Source organism: Cucurbita moschata, unplaced genomic scaffold (genome assembly GCF_002738365.1).
Source record: "Cucurbita moschata cultivar Rifu unplaced genomic scaffold, Cmos_1.0 Cmo_Scf00020, whole genome shotgun sequence".
Taxonomy (NCBI): domain Eukaryota; kingdom Viridiplantae; phylum Streptophyta; class Magnoliopsida; order Cucurbitales; family Cucurbitaceae; genus Cucurbita; species Cucurbita moschata.
This window is the reverse complement of record NW_019268536.1, coordinates 2,518,022-2,542,857: the sequence shown is the minus strand read 5'-3', so window position 1 is coordinate 2,542,857 and position 24,836 is coordinate 2,518,022. Positions and strand designations below refer to the sequence as shown.

The 24,836-nt window shown below is 37.0% G+C and overlaps 3 protein-coding genes across 3 annotated transcripts; 1 reads left to right on the top strand and 2 right to left on the bottom strand.

Annotated features, from left to right (window-relative positions):
- Positions 1-187: 187 nt before the first annotated feature.
- LOC111457414 (pleiotropic drug resistance protein 1-like) lies at positions 188-9,599 on the bottom strand. Its single transcript, XM_023099598.1, has 24 exons — positions 9,279-9,599; positions 8,627-8,747; positions 8,408-8,496; positions 8,148-8,232; positions 7,726-7,885; positions 7,523-7,599; positions 7,365-7,418; positions 7,192-7,282; positions 6,288-6,589; positions 5,932-6,213; positions 4,689-5,005; positions 4,437-4,597; positions 3,789-3,892; positions 3,576-3,714; positions 3,438-3,494; positions 3,235-3,362; positions 2,177-2,509; positions 1,811-2,101; positions 1,655-1,738; positions 1,455-1,588; positions 1,159-1,386; positions 914-1,085; positions 576-830; positions 188-491 (listed from the first exon to the last, which is right to left on the bottom strand). Exons 1-24 carry the CDS (start codon positions 9,575-9,577, stop codon positions 234-236), a joined length of 4,221 nt encoding a protein of 1,406 aa, XP_022955366.1. The 5' UTR covers positions 9,578-9,599; the 3' UTR covers positions 188-233.
- Positions 9,600-15,944: 6,345 nt separating this feature from the next.
- On the top strand, positions 15,945-19,621 carry LOC111457491. The gene is made up of 7 exons (XM_023099710.1): positions 15,945-16,190; positions 16,915-17,030; positions 17,115-17,233; positions 17,310-17,472; positions 17,565-17,791; positions 18,075-18,396; positions 18,493-19,621. Exons 1-7 carry the CDS (start codon positions 16,032-16,034, stop codon positions 19,451-19,453), a joined length of 2,067 nt encoding a protein of 688 aa, XP_022955478.1. The 5' UTR covers positions 15,945-16,031; the 3' UTR covers positions 19,454-19,621.
- A 729-nt stretch (positions 19,622-20,350) lies between these two features.
- On the bottom strand, positions 20,351-23,169 carry LOC111457649 (plastidic ATP/ADP-transporter-like). Its single transcript, XM_023099979.1, has 5 exons — positions 22,258-23,169; positions 21,641-21,895; positions 21,384-21,527; positions 20,955-21,302; positions 20,351-20,876 (listed from the first exon to the last, which is right to left on the bottom strand). Exons 1-5 carry the CDS (start codon positions 23,017-23,019, stop codon positions 20,511-20,513), a joined length of 1,875 nt encoding a protein of 624 aa, XP_022955747.1. The 5' UTR covers positions 23,020-23,169; the 3' UTR covers positions 20,351-20,510.
- Between the last annotated feature and the right edge of the window lie 1,667 nt (positions 23,170-24,836).

Below are 24,836 nucleotides of genomic sequence, written 5' to 3'. Positions count from 1 at the left end.
TTGGAGGACGTCCTTCTTATGTTGGCAAAGAACGACTCGACAAAGATAGCATAAAAGACACTACAAATAATGCATGTGGGTGTGGAACGGGTCAAATTAAAAAAAAAAAACTCATAACTTTATTTGATGAACATTCAAATACAAACATTAATTCTACACATTTTCTTTCCCCCTTTTTCCCTTTTCCCTTTACATAATTATACACATTACAAAACATACCATCTAAAACATTATCATCTTCTTTGGAAATTAAAAATGCTGATAGAGATAGCAAATACCAAAGCAAAAAGAACACCAAATCCGACAACAACAGAAACAGAAATGTCTACAAAATCATGTCTGAAACCAAAGTAAACTCTAACAAATTCTTCCACAGTTTCTCCTGTTTCAAGAACATCCTTAACATCTCCAAATTGAGAGGCAACTAATCCATACAACGTCCACGCCACGGGACAAACCCAGTAGTACCATATCCACCACACTGGAATCCTCTGTCAGTTCATATGCCAGAAAAAATAAGAACAACACAAACAAAACAAAACTCGAACACACAACCGAAACATAACGTAACGTACCGGTTTTGGGACTACAAATCCTGAGAAGAGATTCCATAATGCGAAGAATGCAAAGGAGAGAATTGAAGCAATGTGATGATTTGGTGTCATTGCCACAGCCATCATCCCATAGAAAGTGAAGTACAGCAAAGTGAAGTACATTATGACCAAATACCACAGGAACTTAGCCACGGTCCATTCAAATCCAATCATTGAGTACACTAGGAGACAGTAAACCACTGCTTGGACCAAAACATATGGGAGTTCTATCAGCACCTGTAACATCAAGTAGTATAATTCTTCACTGTCTGTCTGCTAAAGAATTTTTCGTATGTTTAGATATAGAACGACATTGTTACCGTCCCGAATGCATACGAAAACGCCGAGTACATTCCAGCCGCTCTTTCGCGATAAAATACGCTTCGTTCCACGGCGACCACTGGTTGCACATTGAAAGCATTTTGAACTCCCAGGAACAGAGTAGCAGTGTACATTGAACCCATAGCATTGAATAGATCTTGTTGCCTTTTCCTTCATTACGCAACTCATTAAGTATAGAGACTAAACCGTCGCAACTTTAGCATATGATGCGTCAAAAACTTACCTTTTGGAACCAAGGTCCCAAAACATTGTTCCGAACATGAGCGCAATGACGATCGTAAAGAGTAATCTCACGGCCGAGTACGAGGGGTTACGCCAATTAGACCAATGTTGCTTCCATAAACAAGCTATGCATTGCGTGTAAAGTGATCTCGAGTATTTAGTTGGGAAATATAGGTCTTTCGACCCCGGCGTTGGGACACTCAATTCTTCGACTAGCATCATGTTCGTCCTGTTCAACATGTTTCAAAACGTCATGACCAAATTATGCATGAGTGGTATCCAATATTGCTGAATTACCTATAAAGTTCAGAGCTTTTATACAAATCTGTGAAGTCAATCCCTAAAGCTAGTTCCTGAGCTGGGGAAGTGACTTCTAGCATCCATGTAGCAGGGTTGTATTGATCCTTTATTTTAGCAACTCCTTTGATTTCCTTATGAACAAAGATATAATGTTATAGAAGATTTGAATGGTTTTATTAAGACATTAATAATCCTACCTCAAAGTAGTTTATTAGATGAAAAGAATGGCGACCCAATGGACCAACGTATATTTCTTGGCCTCCTGGTTTCATCAAGAACAGCTGCAAGAAACAGCTCATACCTATAAGTTTCTTCGTTTTGTTATATACATTGATTCTTCTATGGTGTGTTACCTCGTCAAAAGCTTCGAAGATGTCGATGCTTGGTTGATGAATGGTGCACACGACAGTTCTTCCAGTATCGACTGTGTTTCGAACAGTTCGCATGACAATTGCTGCAGCTCTTGCATCGAGCCCTGAGGTTGGCTCATCCATGAATATTATGGATGGATTTGCTACAAGCTCCACTGCTATTGTGAGTCGCTTGCGCTGCTCGGACGACAGACCGTTTTCGCCTGGCAATCCAACTAGAGCATCCCTCAATGTCTTCAATTCCACAAGTTCCATCACTTCTTCAATGAACATCTGTTTTGTTCATAACAAGTTGCATACATTTGATTAACAGTTAAAAAAGTATGTAATAGTTTTAAGTTCAATCACCTTTCTAGTTTCGGAATCGACTTCACGAGGTAAACGGAGCCATGCCGAGTAGAGCAAGGATTCGTAGACAGTAACATGAGGAGAATGGATGTCGTTTTGTTCACAATAACCTGAGATTCTAGCAAATGTTTCTTGCTTCTTTGGATAACCAGATATTTTGATGCTTCCTTCAATGTAACCGCCTGTTTTTCTACCAGCCAAGACATCCATTAGTGTTGTCTTACCAGCACCACTCACTCCCATTAGAGCTGTTAAAACACCTGGCCTGAATGCCCCACTTATACCCTTCAGTAGCACTAATTTTTCTTCTACAATACCTTGATTTTTCATCTCCTGGAAAACCCCATTTCAGATCAATAGGATGAACATATTATAAGCTTAATATAGTCACTAAATCGGCCCGCTGCTAGTAGATATTGTCCGTTTTGACCTGTTACAAATGGTATCAGAGTCAGACACCATGCGGTGTGCTAGTTAGGATGCTGGGGCCTCGGAGAGGGGAACGAAGCATTCCTTATAAGGGTGAGTAGTCGCATTTTAAAATTTTGAGAAGCCCGAAAAGGAAAGCCCAAAAAGGACAATATCTACTAGCACTGGGTTTGGAGTGTTACAAATGGTATCAGAGCCAGGCACCGGGAGGTGTGTTAGCCAGGACGCTGGATTTTTAAAGGGGGTGGATTGTGAGATCCCACATCAGTTGGAGAGGGGAACGAAGCATTCCTTATAAGGGTGTGGAAACCTTTCCCTGGCAGACGCATTTTAAAACCTTGAGAGAAAGCCCAAAAAGGACAATATCTGCTAACGGTGGGCTTGGACTATTACAAATGGTATTAGAGCCAGACACCGTGCGGTATGCTAGCAATAACGCTAGGCTCCCAAGGTGGGTGGATTTTGAGATCCCACATTGGTTTGAGAGGGAAAGGAAAGATTCCTTACAAGGGTGTGGAAACTTCTCCCTAGTAAACGCGTTTTAAAACCGTGAGGTTAATGACGATATGTAACGGGCCAAATCGGACAATATCTGTTAGCGGTGGGCTTGGGCTGTTACACTAAATTACCTTGGGCATGTCAACAGAGTATGTGATATTTTTAAATGCGATTGAATGTTGCTCAAATGGAAGAATCATTCCTGTTCTCCTTTGGGCATTGGCTTGTAAATCCATTTCAGTACTAGAAGCTGAGGCCCCTGAATTAGCAGGACGCCAAGCAATTGAGTATCAGCACAAGACTTCCTATTGAAGTATTACAACATTATTAGTACCTCTTTTGTCAACGTCGTCTGGTTTCCCTGAGTTAACAGCTTGGCCCTTCCCAAATGCTGCAAAACCAATTCTAAGATGTTAATCTGAAGCTGTTAGATATACATTTTATAAAGCTGTATAGAGGTCGAGATCGTTACAGTCGAGCAACGACAGTGCGAGAGTGAACAAGAAGTTGAACAAAAAGGTATAGCCAAGCAAAGCTCCTACACCAATCCAATACCAATATGCATTTGGGAAGAATCCACGGGACTTCAAAACAATAAATCCTAAGGCTTCCTAGAAACAAAGAAGAATTCAAAACATAAGAGCAATGATCCAACCATTCCAATAAGAGAATTCAAACAACTTACATCTGCCCAACTCTTTCCAAGGAACTCATTTACAACTATAGCATTTTGAGCATACATTATTGGTGAAATCCAGTAGCCCCATGTCCACCATTTCTTAATGTCCACTGCACAAAAGAAAGCACAAATAAGACCATATAACAGCACACCGCTAGCATATATTGTCCTCTTTAAACTTTTTCTTTTGGGCTTCCCCTCAAGGTTTTTAAAATGCGTCTATTAGGAAGAGGTCTCCACACTCTTATAAGGAATGTTTCGTTCTCTTCTCCAATTGATGTGGGACTTCACAATCCACACCCCTTGAGAACCCAGCATCCTCGCTAACACACCGCTTGGTGTCTGGCTTTGATACCATTTGTAACACCTAAACCCACCGCTAGCAAATATTGTCCTCTTTGGCCCGTAACGTATCATCATCAGCCTCACGGTTTTAAAACGCGTCTGCTAGGGAGAGGTTTCCACACCCTTATAAGGAATGTTTCATTCTCCTCTCCAACCAATATGGGATCTCACATAAACTTTCGAAGTCTCATCTCCTGGGTTCTTAACTTTACGACGTGTCTTACTGAACATCTCAACTTTCAATTTTGTATCGAATAGACCCCTAAAGTGTTTAGGGCATTTTGTTTATTATGTACAGCAGTGGCGTACCTCGAGACAGGACAAACCCGCCAAGTGCATAGAGGGTCAGGAGTATAAAAGAGCCAACCGTGTTTGCGACAACCAAATTCCGACACGATGCAGCAACGAACCGGAATAGTGCAGAAGCCATCTGGTTTACTAGTAAAAGCAGCAAGAATTGTTTGAAAAACCTGCAGCATTTTTGTTTCCAATCAAAAAAAGGAAAGAAAATCTTCACAAATGTCATAATGAACATAGAGAGAACACATTGTATTGGCTAACCTCTCAATATTTGGATCAAATCCAATGCCATAGTAAGTGATTCCAACCCACAAAGCAACTTCAATGAAAGTAAAAGGAATCTTGAGGATCCAATTGGGAAGAGAATAAGCCCATGAAGGATAGAATAAGAGGTCCCTTTGCTTGTAAAAAGTAGGAAGCTTAATTATGGTTAATGAGAGCTCTGATAACCCATTAAACATAACCATAATAACTGAGAAGAACAAAGCACCAGTGTATATTCCTCCATCCACAATTGTATCGTGATGCATCTCAGTTCTTAAGAACACACTCATTGTAACTAGAGCCATTACGAATAGCTGAAAACCCCCAAAAAGGAATCGTGTTAGATACACAGGATCATCTTCTGTTCTTATATTTGGACTAAACTGAAAATTTTGAAACAACAGGGACTAAATTGAAAAATTGTAACAACTCAAGCCCACCGCTAGTAGATATTGTCCTTTTTCGGCTTTCCATTTTGGACTTCTCCTCAAGGTTTTAAAACGCATCTACTAAGGAGAGGTTTCACACCCTTATAAGGAATGTTTCATTCCCCTCTCCAACGATGTGAGATCTCACAATCCACCCCCCTTGAGAGCCTAGCATCATCGCTGACACACTGCCCGGTGTCTGGCTCTGATACCATTTGTAACAGCCCAAGGCCACCACTAGCAGATGTTGTCCTCTTTGGGTTTTCCCTTCTGGGCTTCCCCTCAAGGTTTTAAAACATGTCTACTAGGGAGAGGTTTCCACACCCTTATAAAGAATGTTTCGTTCCCCTCTCCAACGATGTGAGATCTCACAATCCACTCCCTTGGGAGCCTAACATCTTTACTGGCACATCGCTTGGTGTCTGGCTCTAATACCATTTGTAACAGCTCAAGACCACTTTGGACTTTTCCTTTTGGATTTCTCCTCACGGTTTTAAAACGCGTCTACTAGGGAGAGGTTTCCACACCCTTATAAAGAATGTTTCGTTCCCCTCTCCAACGATGTGAGATCTCACAATCCACCCCTTGGGAGCCTAGCATCTTTACTGGCACATCGCTTGGTGTCTGGCTCTGATACCATTTGTAACAGCACAAGCCCACTGCTAGCAAATATTGTCCTCTTTGGACTTTCCCTTTTGGGTTTCTCCTCACGGTTTTAAAACGCGTCTACTAGGGAGAGGTTTCCACATCCGTATAAGGAATATTTCGTTCTCCTCTCCAATCAACGTGGGATCTCATAAAAATATAGGTACCTGAAAGAGTTTGAAAATGTAGACGAAGGAGTTTCTCTTCATTAGAAGGATCTCTCTAGAGAAACAAGCTTTCAAGAGTTGTCTCTTTCCAACGCCATACTTGTGGGTTGTCAAAGCAGCTCCATGGCTCTTAGACTTATCAAAAGGAATGGCAAGTTCATCGCCAAGTTCTCTGCCAACATGAAATGATTGAAATGCTTCACAAAATTCACTAGGAGTAATGAAGCTGTAAGGCTCCTCTTTGTTTTTCCAATACTGTTCTTGATCTTTCTTTGATGTCACCTGTAAAAACATCGTTGGATAGCTCGTTTTTTCGTTATATTTTGAGTTCAACAACACGTGAAAGTTACGCTTACCTCTTGAAGAAAATCAGCCACACCCTTCCTCTCAGGACAAACAAACCCCATAGTTTCAAAAAAATGAAGCACCTGATCACGAGGACCCTGATAAACAATTTGGCCATCTGAGAGAAGAATTATGTCATCAAAAAGCTCATAAGTCTCTGGTGCTGGCTGGAGAAGCGAAAGAACTGCAGTCCCTTTGAGAATATGAACACATTGCCTCAATGAATTCACTATTTGAAACGTGGTGGAGCTATCAAGTCCAGTAGATATCTCGTCCATGAATAAAGCCCTTGCTGGCCCAACTAGCATCTCACCTGTATTTCAGTTCAATACAAAACTTGTTAATCGAACTCGGTCGTCGCGGTTGAGGATTATTAAGAGGAGTAGTCCAGAAAAATCATGGATTTATAACTAAGGAACATTATCTCATGAGGTCTTTTGGGGAAATCAAAAGCAAAGTCACGAGAGCTTACGCTCAAAGTGGACGATATCATACCATTGTAGAGAATTGTGATTCCTAACATAGTATCAGACCATGTCCTTAACTTAGCCGTATCAATAGAATCCTCAAATGTCAAACAAAGAAGTTGTGAGCCTCAAAGGTGTAGTCAAAAGTGACTAAGTGTCGAACAAAGGGTGTACTTTGTTCAAGCGTCGATTAAGGGGAAGTTGTTCGAGGGCTCCATAGGTCTCAGGGGAGGCTCTATATTGTACTTTATTCGAAGGAAGAATTATTGAAGATTGTTGGGAGGGAGTCCCACATTGGCTAAGGTAAGGAATGATGATGGATTTATAAGTAAGGAATACGTCTCCATTGGTATCGTGCCTTTAAGAGAAACCAAAAGCAAAACCATGAAACTTTACGCTCAAAGTGGACAATATCATACCATTGTGAAGAGTTCTATCGTTGAATTACCTGTAGTGACTCGCTTTCTTTGTCCGCCCGAGATTCCCCTTATCATTTCATCACCAACCATTGCATCAGCACATCCTTCCAATCCCAAAATCTATATCATTTCAACACTCAGTTCTTTATTTAATCTATCATGTTCCAAATCTTCATTCAAACACATATATATATTATATTACCTTCAGGATATAATCTATCATCATACTTTCTTCTTGACCCTCTGTCGCAGCAGCCTGGAAATAAACTCCCTATGTAAGTTACTGTCACTAACATCTTCAATCAAACAGCCCAAAAACATAATAAATTCATTATTCTTCAATTTTATCATATATATTACCTTCATGAAAGTATCAATATTAGGGTCGGGCTTTATATTTGCTTCGAACTCTCTCCTCGACAGTTCTGCGAGCATGTCTGCAAAAATAGTACCCACTTTAGAATCTAAAATTTTAATGAACAGAACATGAACCTAAAATCTAATTGGATAAGCATTTGAGCAAAGAGGAGGTGTTAAATATTGGTAGAAAGGGGATAACAAACCGTGGCGGGAGCCGACGCCCTGGCATTGTGCAGCGAACGCTAATGTTTCCCTTACAGTCATTTCTCCAATATGAAGATCATATTGACTTATGTACGCAGCAGTCCTCTGCGGTACAAATTCCTTCATTCCATGCCCATTGTAGCTCACTTTTCCCGTTGCCTAAATCAGTTTAGAAATTTAATTAACATAAAATTGAAAGATTTAGAATCAATTAGTAACTTAATATCTTTTTTAAAAATAATTATGAAAAAATTTATAAAAACAAGTATATAAGTAGACACATCTATAAATAATTATGCAAAGAATTGGAATGAAATGTTAAATATCATAAATTGTAGGGACTAGGGAGTAAAATAAAATTTAATCCGCTTAATTAAAAATTTTACAATTTTGTTTTGAAAAGAGAGGGGTAGATATGTACTTTTACTCGAGGATCAAGCTTTCCTGCCAGTGCTAATAAAAGAGTGGTCTTTCCAGAGCTTGGAGGTCCCAACAGCAGTGTCATTCTGCCCAAATAATTAAACAATAAAAAAAACAACACTAAATTATTTTAAAACAAATATTTTGTCTTTTTAGACAAATATCTTCTAAATTATATAAAAATACCTCCAAATTTATTATTATTATTTTTTTTTTTACAAATTCGAAGGTTTTAATAAAAATATTATATTGTGTTCTAACCTTCCAGGCTTGACGATTCCACTGACGTTCCGAAGGATTTTTAACCGCTGCTTTCCACCGGAAAACAGATGAAGGTACCCCAACAAACCCTTTGGAAAACAAACAGTAAAAAAAAGAAAATTACATACATATATATATATATATATATATATATATATATATATATATATATATAATCCTTAAAAAGATTATGAATTTGATTAATTATTATAACGTTACCTCCACCATATTGAGTGTAAAATTGACAACCGTCGGCAGAGCTCTGCTTCCGACATGAACATCCGCCTCCACATTCAATTGCTCAAACCGAACCTCAATTGTCGGAAATTCGATTCCAACTCTGAGATTTTAAGGAAACAAAAACAAACAACAAAACATCCACCAAATCAAACCGAGGAAAGATCGAACGAGGAAATTTATTGTCGAAGATTGTTGGGAGAGAGTCTATAAGTATGAAATATATCTCCATTATCACGAGATCTTTTGAACTTATGTTCAATATAGACAATATCATATCTAGAGTCGTGATTTCTAAAATGATATTAGAGTCATGCTCTTAATTTACTTGTCTTGAAGGTGTAGTCAAAAGTGATTCATGCGTCAAACAAAATGTGTACTTTGTTCGAGGAATTCAAAGAAATGAGTCGAATCTCAATTAAGGAGAGGTTGTTCGAGGGCTACATAGGCCTCAAAGGAGGCTCTATAATATATGGTTCGAGGGCTAGATAGGCCTTATGGGAGGCTTTATAGTGTATGGTTTAAGGGTTACATAGGTCTTAAGGGAGGCTCTATAGTATATAGTGTACTTTATTGAATGGAAGTAGTGGACAATATCATATTATTACGGAGAGTCGTGATTCTTAACCTTTACCTGAGAAGGCGATGGTGGAGCTTGAGCAAGAACTTCTCGTTATCCTCTTCAGCAACTTTAAGCAACATCTCCATCAAATTCTTCCTGTTTTGAAGCCCAAGATTCATGATATCCACTTCATCGGCGGCGCCCTCCAAGGTCGTCACCAACCCTTTCCTCAGACGTCTAAACGTCGGAAGCTTTTCAATGGCTGCCCATTTCAGAGCCTCCTCGTCTTCTTCCGCCGCCGATGATCTTGAAAACGCATCCATTCTGAAGCTCCCATTGCTCCTAAACGAACTCCCAATCCCCAAATCCATTTCAATCCAAAACAACTGAAAATCCCCCCAACAAATGGGATTCAATTTTGGAGTATTTATAGGCCGCACACATTATTTGTTCAAAGATTAATAATTAGGTTCGCAATAAATAGTGTATTAGAATAAAGTATCCCATGAGCTATATACCCAACCACATTATCTTGTATAAAGTTTATATCACTAAATATAATTTTAATTCATTTCTAACCTAACTTAGTGAATAAAATTTTAATTTTTAATCTACATTATCTATTTATCTCTACTGGGATGGAACAAAACATATATATATATATATACTTAGAATCATTTCAATTTAATTTAAATTCATTGCATCTCAACAATACTTCAATTCAATGAAAATTAATTGCACCATCTATTGCCCTTCTAGAAGGGTACCCGTTTGGTCTTTTTTTTCTTCTTCTTCTTTCTTATGTTTTTAGCTAGTTAGGTAGAGTAGAGAGTTAATTCAATTTGGTATAACTAATTAATATAGTGTTATACAATATTGACGGTAACGTTGAGAAACTAATGAGGTTGTAACGTATGAAAAAAAAATTGTTTGTTGCTAGAAAAATCGTGAAAACTTTGGTGATGCGTTGAGAGTTTTCGGATCTCTAACTGACCCTAGTCTCACCCATGGTATAGATAGTCTATGATGCATAAACCTCTATACACCACGTCATGTAAGCTATGCTAACTACGAAAGATTTGATATGAATTATGTAAGCATGATTCATATGCTCGTTATGTTATAAATGAATGGAGGTTTAACTTGCATCGTAAACTTATGCATTTTTTGTATGACATATGCATCGGAATACTTCTCCAATCCCGTCATGGTTAGTATAGACGCATACCTTACGATATTTATGTTTATCATGATGTTATGCAAGCCCCTTCCCCTCCATGGTGTCTGGTAGTGTGAGCGTGCGCTAACTCGACGAGTCAGGCTCAATGGATACGTATACGAGCCTATCTAATGGGTCCACGTGCACATTCATGAGCCATGTATAGGGAAGTATTAGACATCCAGCCTTGCCGCTAGAATGTTTTTAAAAAGATAGGTTGCACAAACAGTAGGGTAAACTTGTATTTTTTAAAATACTCAACACACGTGCTATTCTTATTTTTCAAATAAAGATAAGGCATTTCTATACATATGTTGACGTTTCAATGAAAGCTATGAATTCAGAGTGATAAATAAATTAAGAAAATAATTGTCAAACAAAAAAAGAAGTAAGATAAATAAATTATAACAATAAATGAAATAATGAGCGCAAATCGAACATTACGTGCTTATCTCAAATTACTTCTAAGAGTACTATATCTACAAAGTAACGTAAGTCCTTTTATAACGTTTTATTCTCACTCATATGATTCTTATAAAAAAAAAATTAGGAGGTCAGCTAACATAAAATTATTTCAAACTAAGTACGTTTAATTTTGAAGTTCTTATCATTGACCCACTAAAAAAAGAAGGTACACTCACTTTCGATTTCCAAAAGTCTTTTTTAACTATCATATTTCTTAAGATTGCTCTCGTTCAAATGTAATCTCACTTCATTCATGTATCTCTCTTTTACTCGAGCATCACATACCCACGTCCAGCTAGGAGTTTGCACTCTAGTACCCTTTGTAATACTAATACGGATCGATGCAATTTTCTGAAGTATTTAAAATCAATTCTAAATAGGGTCGAAGATTCAATATTTTTTTCATAAAAGATAATTACAAAAATGACCTAAAAAACAGGAATATGGGCGCTTTACACTGTTAGGAACAGAGGTAAAAAACTAGAAAGATAAGAAGAATTTGGAGAAATCTCTGGTTCTATTGAAGAATGAAATTGGCTATTATATAGGATTACAGAATCAAATCCGATAGGACTAAATCAAATCTAATTCAAATAACTAAATCATATCTAATCCAAATAATTAAATCAAATCTAATCCAAATAATTAAATCAAATCTAATCCTAACAATTACTCCCTTAAACACGAATAGTAATCAGTTTATATCTACGACCTCATAATAGACTTCTACCCTGAGGTAACGTCATCAATTCTCATGTGTCATTTCTGTTTATTGCTCCAGATCCATGACTTACCTTCATTTCTCACTCTTCAATGCATCTTTAAATCAATGTGTCTTCAAAGTTTACAGGTTCAGTAGTGGTAAACATGACCGAGTGAGCTTCATCATCTTCATTACAAAAAAACTTCTCCTATTGCATAGTCTCTCATCCAGATTGCTTCATCATCTTCTTCACAAAAATCTTCTCCTATTGCATAGTCTCTCATCCAGACTAGTGGTCTCTTATTCCTCGTCTTATTCAAGCTAGGAGAGCTTGCTTCAGCCAAAGAGCCAGAGGAAATATTTTCGTCTACAGTATTTTCATTTGCCGCTTCTATATCATAGAGTCGGTAAGCTTTTGACTCTACATTAACTCCCAGCAAAACATAACTCAAACTCTTATCATCTAGCTTAGTTATTCGAGCTGCCTCCTCTTTTTGTCTCTGAATCAACTCAAACTCACGATATTGTTCTTCTTCCTTCCACTGTAGCTCCAGAGCTAATCATCGCTGAGCTTTTTCTACCCTTCTCCTATTCTCTTCCAGCATTTTATCTAGCTCTTCTCTCTCTTTTCGTGCTTGTTCTTCTTTTTGTATTGTAGCAGTAAGAGCGGCTTCTTTCTCTTTCTCAAGCTTCTAACTTCTTCAACTCTACTTCACGCCTTTTCTCCTCTTCTTCCTCTTTCTTAAGCTTATCTATGGAATGTTTCCGATCAGTGGATGCACGACTAGGACTGAAACTGGACGATTTGAGAAAAGGAGATAACGAGAAAGACCTACTTCTGCGTCGACGGCTGAGGGAACTTGAATGGCTGCTTCTCCTGGAACGGGTAGTGGAATGATAGGGGGAGGGACTTGGGTCCCTTCTGCTTCTCCGACTATGGCGATAGGAATTGGAGCGATGAGTGTACAACAGAGACCTTAAACCACTTCTCCCCACATAAGTTTCAATTAAGTTTGAACGGTTGCTACAGGCTGAGATATAACATGCAGTACGAACATTCGATTCAAAGACATCTTTGTCTCCATGATTAAGCCTCTCTCAGGATGAAACACCTTGCATGTTCCATTTTGAAACAAAATGCTAAGCCCCTTTGCTTGCAATTTCCCAATACTCAGCAGATTGTTCTTCAGCTCTGGCACAGAGAACACTCCTGTGATTATCAATATGATTCCATTCACTTGCAGCCGTACATTACCCTTTCCCGTTACATCCATGCTTGAGTTGTTGCCCAGCTTCACTGAATCTCTGAAACTTTAATCAAAATCTAAAAAATATTCTTCTTCCCACACATATGATTGCTACATCCCGAGTCAAGGAACCACATATCTTCTCTATTGGTCTTATTCATATTCACGTAAGCCATCAGCAACATCTCTTCTTGAATCTCTACATAGTTTGCCTCCTTGCATTGACATTCCCATTGAAAATGTCCTAGCTTGTGACAATTATAGCACTTCATTGTGGCCTTATTGAAGGTTTGTCTGTCTCGTCCCCTTCCTCTGCCTCTAAAGCTTCCACGACCTTGACTCCTTCCTCCAGATTGTTCACCATGAGTGATCTTAAAAGCGTGTTCTTCTTCAACATGAGAACTCATGCGTTGTTCATGCACAAGCAGATTGCTTCGCAACTCATTAATGGTTAAGATGGTTGTATCTTTAGACTCCTCAATGTAACACACAATATAATCAAACTTGGGAGTCATAGATCTCATAATCTTTTCAACTACTTCAACTTCTCCTTTGTTCTCACCATTTATTTTCATCTTGTTGGCTATGCTAAGGGTCCGAGCAAAATACTCATTTACAGATTCTTCTGCCTTCATGTGAAGCAATTCAAACTCCTTCTTTAGAGCTTGCAAATGTGCACGCTTTACCCGTGTCGAACCTTGATATTTCTGCTTCATAGAATCTTATATGTTCTTTACTGTATCATTGTTAAGGATTGTCTCCAAGATTGAACGATCTAATGCTTGAAATAGATAATTCTTTGCTTTCAAATCTTTCAACTTCTGATCTTCAATGTGTTTCTTTTGGGCATCTGTGAAAACGATGTCTCCTGTTGCTGCAGAAATCCCATTCTCCACCAAATCCCAGTACTCCTCTGAACGCAATGATCATAGTACCCATCAAATTTCGGAATTGCAGGCTACACAAATGGACTTCCCATCGACATACTTTTATGATGACACACGTAGAAGACTGCTGCTTCTAGTTTTAACTAGTTTAAGGCATGACTCTAATACCAAATACCAAATGTTAGGAACAGAGATAGAAAACTGGAAAGATTAGAAGAATTGGGAGAAATCTCTCATTCTATTGAAGAATGAAATTGGCTATTATACACCGTTGCAGAATCAAATCTGATATGACTAAATCTAGTAGAACTAAATCAAATCTAATTCAAATAATTAAATTCTATCTAATTCAAATAACTAAATCAAATCTAATCCTAACATCCAGTCTCATCAATAGGGCCAATTTATTCGTACCTAACTACAAATGAAATGAAATGAGTTCCATGTTTTTTATGCAAAATTTTATGTTTTTTTTTTTTTAAATGTCAACTTCAGACAGTTGGAAAAAGATAACATTTAATTCATTTTGTGGACTAAAAGCCCTAATTAATATTTGAAGTTTCCTTCATGCATGAAACATGAAACATAAAATGAAAATGAAATTAAAATTATTTTTCTATTATTTTAAAAAATAAATAGAAGTATTTTATTTATTTGACTACTTTTACGGATTAAATATATTATTTGAAATTTAGTTTATTTTATCCCAAAAATTAGTTTTCAAATTTACATTTTGCTAAAAATATTTAGTTTTTAGGAAAAGTATTTAAATAATTGTCTATATATATATTTATAGGACAAGTACTTTATTTAATATAATTTTTCAATGGTTAATAAGAAATTTGTTTTTTTAAGATTTATGCATATTTCTGACCAATTTTAAATATTCTTAGCTTTAAATCTATATTTATTTTAAATTTGTATTTTTTTATATAAAAAAATAAACAAAATTGAAATTTGAGTTGGGAGAGTTAGGCTATATGATTCGATATATCGAATGTTGAAATGGATCATATGGTATTTATAATGGTCCAAGCTTACTGTTAGCGGATATTATCATCTTTAGACTTTTTCTTATAGGCTTTCTCTAAAAATTTTAAAATGTGTCGGTTAGTTAGAAGTTTCCACACTGGGGTCTCGCAGTATTAGTGATTGAAATAAGCTCGAATGAGCTAAAACATATGAATCCAACCATTGAGTCAGACCATTTTATATAGATAATTGAGGTAAGTTCGAAGGAACTGAATGGTATGAACTCAATCATTGAAATAGGCTCGAGAAGCCATATGAAATAATATTAGGGAATAAAAATCCTATTACGAATTCAGACGAGCGATTAAAACCGAACAAATACTTTAAGAGATGACATTATATTGGGCATACTAGTATACGTTTTCCTCGTGAGCTTTGTGAATACATTTACTACAAAATGTCAAATCCTTTGAATTTTGCTCTGAAATCGTAGAGCATGAAACATGAGGAGAAAAGGACTGAAACTTTCATAGATCTTTTCTTCACTACTAAAATTATTAGAATTAAAAAATACATGGATTTTTTCTTGGCCATTCAAAGTGAGTTCTTCTAGTAACCCGGTCCCCGAAACCCTAAACATGAATATCGTTTTTTTGACATGATATAGATGTCTTAACCATTCAATCGATGTATTTATTTCGGTTTTTGGCCACCAATTCATAAATAGATAGCCATCTTAAATTTAATGCATATCAATTTTCTTAAAGGTCATCCACGTGCACGTGTATCTCACTTTTCAGACCTAGATTCTAATGTCGTTTTTTTTTTTTTAAATTGTATCGAAGTTTATATCATACTAACATTTTAAATTAAAAAAATTAATATTTTTTAAAGGTAAGATGGTAACATTGGGTAAAAATTGATATATTTTAATCTTTTATACTCCAAAGTAAAAGATTGGGTGATTGAGATTCAAATAAAACAAGGCTCCTCCTCATGATTGAAATAAAGTTTGAATTTAAATTTGTTAATTCAAATTTACCGCTATCATCAATTGGGCCCAAAACTTTAATACGGCCCATTTGGTTATTGTGGGCCATCCAAAATCTAGTAGCATTATATTGACCCCGCTCCGCACCGTTTCGTCTACGTGGCAACTGATTTTTTAATACCATTTTTAATTTTAAAAAAACGATATTAAATCCAAAATCGACCGTTGGGTTCTTTTTGGTACCTAAAAGAATTTTGAAAAAAGAACAGTTATCTTCGTAGCACTTACGCTCCTCTCAGTGTCCTCATCTGAGTCGAAGAAGACGAAGAGGGTTGAAGATAATGGGCGACAATTGCTTGTTTAGTGAAGAAGAGATGGCGATCGACGAGGCTGTTGGCCACCCGCACGCTTACGCAAAGCTCTGCCGCGATCGACAAGCTGGATTGTACACTCATGGTCCTCCTTTCACTTTCACGCCGTATAGTCTGAAGAAACAAGAGGTAGAAACGAATATTTTCGATTTTTTGTTTGTTTAATGTGATGGAAACTTGAGGCGAATGAACGTAATTGAGATTTTAGTGTTTTTCTTATTTGAATTCACAATATCATAGAATTGAATTGCTGGATTAAACGTTTTAGGGATTGAGATCTTTCTGTTATTTTGGGGGAAATTTTACACGACTAGTCCTTAGTTCATTTCTGTTCGCCAATGTTTGTGGATTTCTGGACAATTTCGCTTCGAAATTTCCATTTCGGGCGGGGGGATGTTTTAAGATGACATGAATTCTGCAATCTCGAAGTATTTCGAATCTAATGAGTAGGTTAGCAATGTTTGCAGAATTGAATTGCTTGAGTAAACGTTTTAGCGATTGAGATCTTTCTGTTATTTTGGGGGAAAATTTACACGACTAGTCCTTAGTTCATTTCTGTTTGCCAATGTTTGTGGATTTCTGGACAATTCCGCTTCGAAATTTCCATTTCGGGCGGGGGAATGATTTTAGATGACATGAATTCTGCAATCTCAAAGTATTTCGAATCTATATGAGTAGGTTAGCAATGTTTGCAGAAACCGAAACCTCTCATTCTGAATTTCATTATTGTCTTTAATTGTGCTCGAATGGCTAAGAGCGGATTCGCTCATAACTTCAAACAAATTTACTTTTCTTTTGCCTAAATTCCAATTTGGTTCTTCATTATATTGATGGTCTTTGCATAATGTTTCAGACCGCAACAGCAAGAGAGCTAGATCAGTTGTTTCCAATAATAAATCCAAAGGCAAAGCCTACTGCGAAGCCTAAGCTTTTTGTCAGCCTCTTATGGAAGCAACTCAATCATCTCGGGTAAATATCTGAATTTCCATTTGTGGAATTTCTAAAAGCTTTTGTATGTATCTATTCTCAAGCAACTGGATTCTGCTATATCAGGAATGCTGGCTTTGATCCTGCAGTAATTCGAGTTGACCATTATGGCAATGTTCTGTATTATCATGCTGATTCTGCTTCACCGCTTGCTTGGGATATTGATCATTGGTTTCCTTGCTCAAGTATGCTTCTATTTTGTTCTAAATTTGTTAATTTCTCTCTCTTTCTCTCTTCCTCATAGTTTTTTTGCTGAAACAGGAGGTGGACTGACTGTACCAAGCAATTTACGAATACTACAATGGCAAGCCTGCAAGAGGAAGCATCACAAGTTAGAGTTCTTAGTTCCATGGTGGGATTTTCAATTAGGTATCACTGTAAACCAGTTTTTATCCATCTTTGCTTCATCCAACTCAGATTTCAGGTGGGATTTTCTTGATTGATGTTCATTTGAGTTCATGAATGATAAGGTGGTGATGTTAATATGTATGTATTTTCATGATGTAATGATGGCAGGCGCAGAGCATTTTCTTTTTTGTTCTTTGAAGGTGAAAACGAAGAGCTGAATACTTCACAGACGGTTGAATCTCATTCTTTTCCACAACATTTTGTGGAAGCTAAACAGCGACTCGGCTTCGCTCCAGCTGCCATAGTTTTATCTCGAACAGAATGTTATGATTCTTCGTCACCTTTGAGATCGTTGGACTACAATACACAACCAAGACCAAGTATCCCTATAGTTGGTTAGTTCCATAAAACTATTGCTCTTGGAAAGTTAAATTTTGATTTCATAATATGTTAAGAATGTCAAATAGAATTGAGAAGGTGTATATTACATTGATATTGATATTGATATCCTTTACATAGGATACAAGGAGTACAAATGAGAAAATATAAAATAATTAAATACTGAGAATAAAATAAAATATACTATAAATCAAATTTTAAATAGAAGAATATTAGGATATATTCCATAAATAATATATATTTGAATCTGTCACAAACTTTGATCTTTATTAATGTTAGCTGCACGGAAAGTGAAACCAGAACTTCTTAAAGAGAACGAAAATCCAGACTTCGTTACGAACCCATACCAAGCCATTGTCATGGCAAGAGATTCTCTAAGACAAAGAGATGAAATGGCAAAGCTGAAGGCAGAAATACAGAGAGTGGATGATGAAGTGGATGATATGAAGCTCAATAATGAAGAAGAGAAGCTCACAATTCAGGACTTGGAACTGAAACTAATTAAACATAAAAGAAGGGCAGAGAAGTGCAGGCGATTAGCCGAGGCACAATCATCTCATAAGACAATGCTGGAGAAGATGATCCGGGATACCATGCACCAGTAAATTACATAACTTCCCTCAATGCAAAAATCAACGTGCAAAGCGGATTATTGTCCAAATAGACTAAACTTGGCTATGTGATTGTTTTCTTGTAGGAGTGTTATTTACAAGGAGCAGTTGAGGCTAAACCAAGCAGCAAGTAATGCGCTAATGGCCAGGCTTGAAGCACAGAAGGCAATTTGCGACGCTGCCGAGAAAGATCTCTACCAGAAGTACAGACAGAGAGATGAGCTAGAGAAACAGCTGAGGCCTGAACACGAACAGGCTCGAAAAAGATCAAGAATGGATTATATGTTATTGGAAGAAACAGACTACAAGACTCCAACTTTCTTTCTGCCAGGAATCAAGCCAACGACATCCACACACAAAGAGCTGAGACTGTTTCTAGAGGAAGAACAAAGAGCTTCTGAATCTGCTTTGTCCAAAAATGGAAGTGATTTGGCCATGGAGAAGTATGGTAACCATGAGGACAAAGCAATTATTCCACTGGATGAAGGAAGCTTAATTACTCAAAGGCTTCAAAATTTAAACATAGGAGAAGCAAAGAGACATAACATGCTATTCTCTTTCGAGAAAGATTCGGATGTCGAGGAAGAAGAAGAAGACGACGAGAGTAGAAAACAACGCGGGAAAGGAAATATCGAGAAGTGGGTTCAAATGCTGTTCGAGGAAAACCAAGTAGATGCAGATCTCCAAAATGAAGAAGAAACTGGGACTAGAACAACTCAAGAAATAAGCACAAAACTGAATGCAAACTCCTCACAGAAGGAGGTGGAGGTCTTGACGTTGACGACTACAGAAGAACAAAACAAAGGAGAGAGGAAAGACAGAAATGTAGGAACTGAAGGCAGCAAAAGAGAAAAAGAAGTGAGCGGGGGGAGTGCAAGGATGTTCAGGAGAATCCCATCTTCACCATCTCTGGTCTTGGGAATGAAAAAGGGAAAGAAACCAATGGTAAGTGGGGATGATGATGATGTCGACGGCGAAGATGCTGCTGCGAGAAACAGCTTCTTCAAGTCTTCTATCAAGACACTCAAGAAGGCAGTAAGGATATGAAACTTGCCTGTTTCCATCATGCCACTATTTGTAAGTCTTGTTTGTCCATATAGATTTTTTTTTTCCCGTTCCTTTTCTAATCTCTTGAAAAGCCAATAAGTTGGGGAATTTAGGCGCTCCATGCAAAAGATTTAGTGACATTTCTTTTCTCGGTTATGTTTGTACAAGGCCTTTATACTCCAAAATTCATTTATTTATTTTACCTAGCCAAATCTGACAAATCAGAATGGGACAAAACTCGATCTTCAGTGTGAGATCTCCACATCCGTTGGAAAGGAGAACAAAACATTCTTTATCAAGTTAGCACTCTGTTTTAAAAACTTTGAGGAAAAATCTGAAAGAAAAAACCCAAAGAAGACAATAATGTGGAAATCTCTCCTTAGCACTCTATTTTAAAAACTTTGAGTAAAGTCTAAAAGAGAAAACTCAAATCCTTAGCACACATGTTTTAAAAACTTTGAGGGAAAGTTTGAAAGAGAAAACCTGGGCCGTTCGGTCGAAACCCAAAAAAGACAATATTTGCTAGCAGTGGACTTGGGCCGTTCAGTCGAAACCCAAAGAAGACAATATTTGCTAGCAGTGGACTTGGGCCGTTCGGTCGAAACCCAAAGAAGCCTATTTGCTAGCGGTGGACTTACGCCGTTCGGTCTCACGATTTTAAGACGCGTCTATTAGGAAGAAGTTTTCACATATAAAGAAAGTTGTGATCTCCTCTTCAACTAATGTGGGATCTGTCCTCAACCAACGTGAGATCTCACAATCTACCCTTCATGGGGGGCTAGCGATCTCGCACCCTCCTTGGGCTTGGAGATCTCGCTGACAGACCACTTGGTAACTTGATATCATTTGTAACAGCTCAAACCTATCTCTAACCGATATTGTTCCATAGCATATGTATAGTAGGATTAAATTATATTGAGAAAGAAAAATATATTCTGGAAAAAAAAGTTGGATCATACTGTCTTTGCTTACTTATTTCTACGAAACTAACACAAAATTCTGACCCAAACAAACCAACTTCTCCCTGTTTGTTTGAATCAGCAATGAAATAACAAATCTAAGCGTTGGTGGGTGCTGAGGTTTCAGATGAACTGCTTGCAGAATCACCTGTTGTGGGGTTCAAAGGCGAGCGACCTGAGAGGGAGCCATTGTCACCGTCGTTCTGCGACACAACCGGGATCTTCACGGCTGATCTTTCCAACTCCTTCTCAAGCTCTTCTTCCTGACGCAGTGCTGAGAATTGGCTGTCTAACGATCTAGCTGCTCCTAACCATGCCAGGACGATAACCAACAGGACGCCTCCAAGGTATGGAGTTGAGTTTGCAAGAGATCCGAATGTCAAGATCATGAACTGTTGAATAAGAGCGCCTCCAGACTTCCCCAATGGGTTGCAGACGACGTCGATAGCGGCCTTCCCTTTAACCTGAAGGATGAGCATTAAAAAATGAGTTCTCAAGTAACGATTTAGTTCGTCGAGTACGAACAAGTCATGAAATTATACCTTGGTATCCTCATCCAAAGGAATGTAAGCCATTTCTTTGCAAGGATCAAACAAACTGTATTTAGCACTCTTGCTGAAGATGTTTTGCATAGCACCCACATAAACAGCAGCAAGAAGCGGAGTTAATCCGAACTGGGTAAGCATAGGTGCGATCGGACCTCCGAACAAAATCAACGAAAAGAAAGCAACTCCAGTAATGAGAAGCACTGTGGGTGTAATATTGGCTGCAACTCCCCATCCATATTTGTTGAATATGTATTGACTTAGCAACATCATTACGAACGTTACTATTCCAGTAGCGGTAGAGAAATCACCCATGAAAGAAGAGTATTCGTTCGGGCTCGGAAACTGCACGGTTGGAAACGGGTATTATTTACAGAACAACAAGCTGATTTATAGACAGACAATCCGATATCAGATGCAACAAACCTGTGCTTTGAGCTTCGATTTCCATGTAACCTCGACGAGGTTGATACTGATTCCATACGCAACCACCAGAGTGGCAAGATCCCGGATGTATCTCGAAGATGCCAAGAATTTCAAGCTCTCCATTGTCCCCATGTTAACCTTCTCCTGTAAATGAACGCAAGAATCATGAGCTGACACGAGTATCGTTAGCCAAAGTAAGACTTGCCCGAGCAATGCGAAAGCCAGGGGCTAATATCATATGTTTCCTAAGACGTTACCTTCTTCTTCTTGCTACGAGTCGGAAGAGAAGCAAACTTATTCACCCACCAATAGAGGAAACAAATGGCAAGCCCCATACCGACCACGATACTCATCATTGCTTTCAGAGATATCGCCCATCCATCAACTCCAGGACCCAAGTGTTTCCTCATATTCGAGAAATACTTCACGGTTCTGCCCGAGAAAATAAGGGCAACATTCGCACCAAGTCCGAATAGGGGATAGAACTTTTTCGCTTCGTCGACAGTGGTAATCTGCAGAGAAATGACAATCAAAGAAGAGAAAATTGAAGAGCCAATTCTTTCAAACTCCACTTGCTAAACATTGTTCATACTTATTTTGGCCACAAACAGATTCAATAAACCTATCAAGAACATAAGCTCAAGAACTAAATGAATATCAGCACACTCAGAGGCAGTACAATGATATTAAACATGAACTCAAAACATATTTTACAAGATAATGAATCCAGCAAGACCAAAAAAACAACATCAAATCCGTAGTCAAACAAGATCAAAATCATCAACAGCAAACAAAAACACAAAAACCACATCATAAACCATAAAATTTAGATTCAAGAATCAAAATCAAATGATAAAGCTCTAGAAATCTTTACCTGATTGGCAAATCCCCAGAACAAAACAGAAACCACCACACTTCCCCACAGCTCAGCCATCACATAAAACAAACAGAAGCTCCAAATCCTCATAATAGCAAGAGGGCCAAGGAACCTCGGGCCAAGCGCGTTGAGAAGCTTATCAGCAAAAGCTTGAGGGTGGATATAATTGCTAAGAGGATATAAAAGAAACCCAAAAGCCCCAAAAAAGGCAATGAATGGAACGATGACAGTGTAGAACAGAGCCTGTCTAGGCAACGCATTGGCTAACTTAGTGTACAACAACATGAACCCAACAGCCATAGGCAAATTAACCCAAGTCTTCAAGAATGGAATAATCTCAGCACTGCTACCTTTAGCAGTCACAACCAAAACATCCTTCGTATCCCTAAGAATTGTGTAATTAAAAAGGATGCAAAAGAACATAAGCCCAAGAGGGATAATCTTTTTGAGGGTTTCAACTTCAATCCCCAAAAATTTGGGGTTCTCAGTTTCACCAAACGTAGACAAACCATCGGAATCCGCCGCCGCGGCTTCAGCCCTGCAGATTAGAGAAACTCGTTGTTTGGGAGAAAACGAAGGGGTTTTCGATACAAATCCCTGAAATCTTCGAAACCCATTTGAGGAAAGAGAAAACCCAGAAAGATTCCGAGAATTTGTGGATAAAATCCTTTGTTTAAGGCCATGAGAAGGCAATAGACTGCGGGTTTTGGGATTTGGGGGAAAAGAAAGAAGCCCTTTGCCCTGCAACACAGCTTCCATGTCTCTGTCTCTCTTTGATCCCTTCTGGAAAAACCCCCAAATGAATTGGCGTTTCAAAAAGAGAGCATAAGAGAGCAGAGATAAGGAAGATAAGAAGAAGATAGCAAACGAATTGCAATCTCCTTCTCCAAAGGATGGGTGAGCGTACAAATATCTTTCCTTTTATACAAATAACTGAAATCAAAAACCCTCTTCACAGAACAAACAGCCAAAAAAAAATTTAAAAAAAAAAAATTTAATCGGAAAAAAACGGAAGGAATGATATTAAAACAAGATTTTTCTCGCAAGTGGGTTAATTTTCTCTCTCTTTTTTTTTCATCTTATTATCAGTCATTTTAAGGGTAAAATTGTTCATCGGAGTGTTTGGGGTTTGATGAGTTCAAATTACGACCAAATTGTAACCGGTAGTGTTAGCTCTCCTTGTTTTCAACCAAAAATAAAAAAATAAAAAATAAAAAAGTTTGGATTTTTATCATAATATAATATTTAGTGAATTCAATTTTTATTTTTTTTTTATCAAAACAAAAAATAAATTTAATTCATTTTTGGGGAAAAAAAATAATTGATTTGGTTCATTCCCTAAATTTATAGCTTAAATGAAAATTGTAAAAATTAAATTATAAAAACTCATTAAAACACTAAAATGATATTTTTGTGCTTTAAAAAATAAAGATTTTGTGTGTTTTAATTTGTGGAAAAATGTTAAAAGAAATTAATGTATGGTTAGCAATAAATAAAATAATAAAGATAAAAGTCACATTAGGAAATTGAAATGTCGAAAATACCCTTTCTCTTAGGATATTTGTGAGCTTTTGCCAGATGGTCATTAAAGTGCCACGCTCCTTTTTTTGCCCTTTTTCCCTTTTTCTTATGCAATTTGAGCTACAAAACAATGGAATATTATTTTGTCCACCAAAAACAACAACAATCTCATTTATTTCTTCTTCTTTTTCTTCATTTTTTCTGTAAATAAATAAATAAATTTATGTCCCCAGACTTACGATGTCCCACTCGATCTAGGTAAAAAAAAAATCGTGTTAAGAAAAATGTTAAAAAAAAAAAGTTACTAGAGATTATTTTTTATTACCTAAACAGAGAGAGGACTCAGATTACCATCTCTTACCCTCCTCCAATTTTACGGTAAAAGTGGATAAGTTTTTTTTTTATAATTAATTTACAAATTTTGATTCTTTTTCAGTGGGTGAAATAAATATAATAAAAAAATAGAAGAGGAATTACTATTATTTTTATAATAAATATTAAAAGGAAAAAAAAACCACCCCACCCCGCTATTGGCAAGGAGTAGGATGACTGGTTCCACGATTTGGACTCCAGGTCAGCAGTAGTGTACACACGTAGTGCTGACGTTGCACCCGGCGTGGTTTTGCACAGACAGCTAAAATATACTCTCTCTAATTTATTTTATTTGAATATACTTAATTAATTAATATAGTTAGTTATAATGAATGAATAATAATTTATTTAAATATTTTGAGAAATAAAATTATATAAAATCAATGCACTACTCTTTTTAAGTAAAATTATTAATTAATTAGTTAACGATATTTTAAGTATAAATTAATTAATTAGGATTAATAAACTTATAAAGGAAGTTAATTTTCAACCTGGACTAATTTTAATTCGCTGATTCATTAATAATATCATAATTTTAAATTATGAATTCAAATTAAAATTGCAATTAATAACAATGAACTATGACTAATAAAATTAATTAAAATATTCTATTATAATAATTATTTTATACCTCATTATTTTTAAATTCTTTTTATTTTATTAATAAACTATCATAATTGTAT

Coding starts and splice junctions, on each gene's coding strand:
- LOC111457414 (XM_023099598.1), bottom strand. CDS start 9,577: ATGGATTTGGGGATTGGGAGTTCGTTTAGGAGCAATGGGAGCTTCAGA. Junction 6,590..7,191: donor AAGAAAGCGAGTCACTACAG/GTAATTCAACGA, acceptor ACTGAAATACAG/GTGAGATGCTAGTTGGGCCA. Junction 1,086..1,158: donor TGGGACCTTGGTTCCAAAAG/GTAAGTTTTTGA, acceptor TGCGTAATGAAG/GAAAAGGCAACAAGATCTAT.
- LOC111457649 (XM_023099979.1), bottom strand. CDS start 23,019: ATGGAAGCTGTGTTGCAGGGCAAAGGGCTTCTTTCTTTTCCCCCAAAT. Junction 21,528..21,640: donor CTCGTAGCAAGAAGAAGAAG/GTAACGTCTTAG, acceptor GTTCATTTACAG/GAGAAGGTTAACATGGGGAC. Junction 21,303..21,383: donor AATCGAAGCTCAAAGCACAG/GTTTGTTGCATC, acceptor CCAACCGTGCAG/TTTCCGAGCCCGAACGAATA.
- LOC111457491 (XM_023099710.1), top strand. CDS start 16,032: ATGGGCGACAATTGCTTGTTTAGTGAAGAAGAGATGGCGATCGACGAG. Junction 17,031..17,114: donor AAGCAACTCAATCATCTCGG/GTAAATATCTGA, acceptor CTGCTATATCAG/GAATGCTGGCTTTGATCCTG. Junction 17,473..17,564: donor TCATCCAACTCAGATTTCAG/GTGGGATTTTCT, acceptor TAATGATGGCAG/GCGCAGAGCATTTTCTTTTT.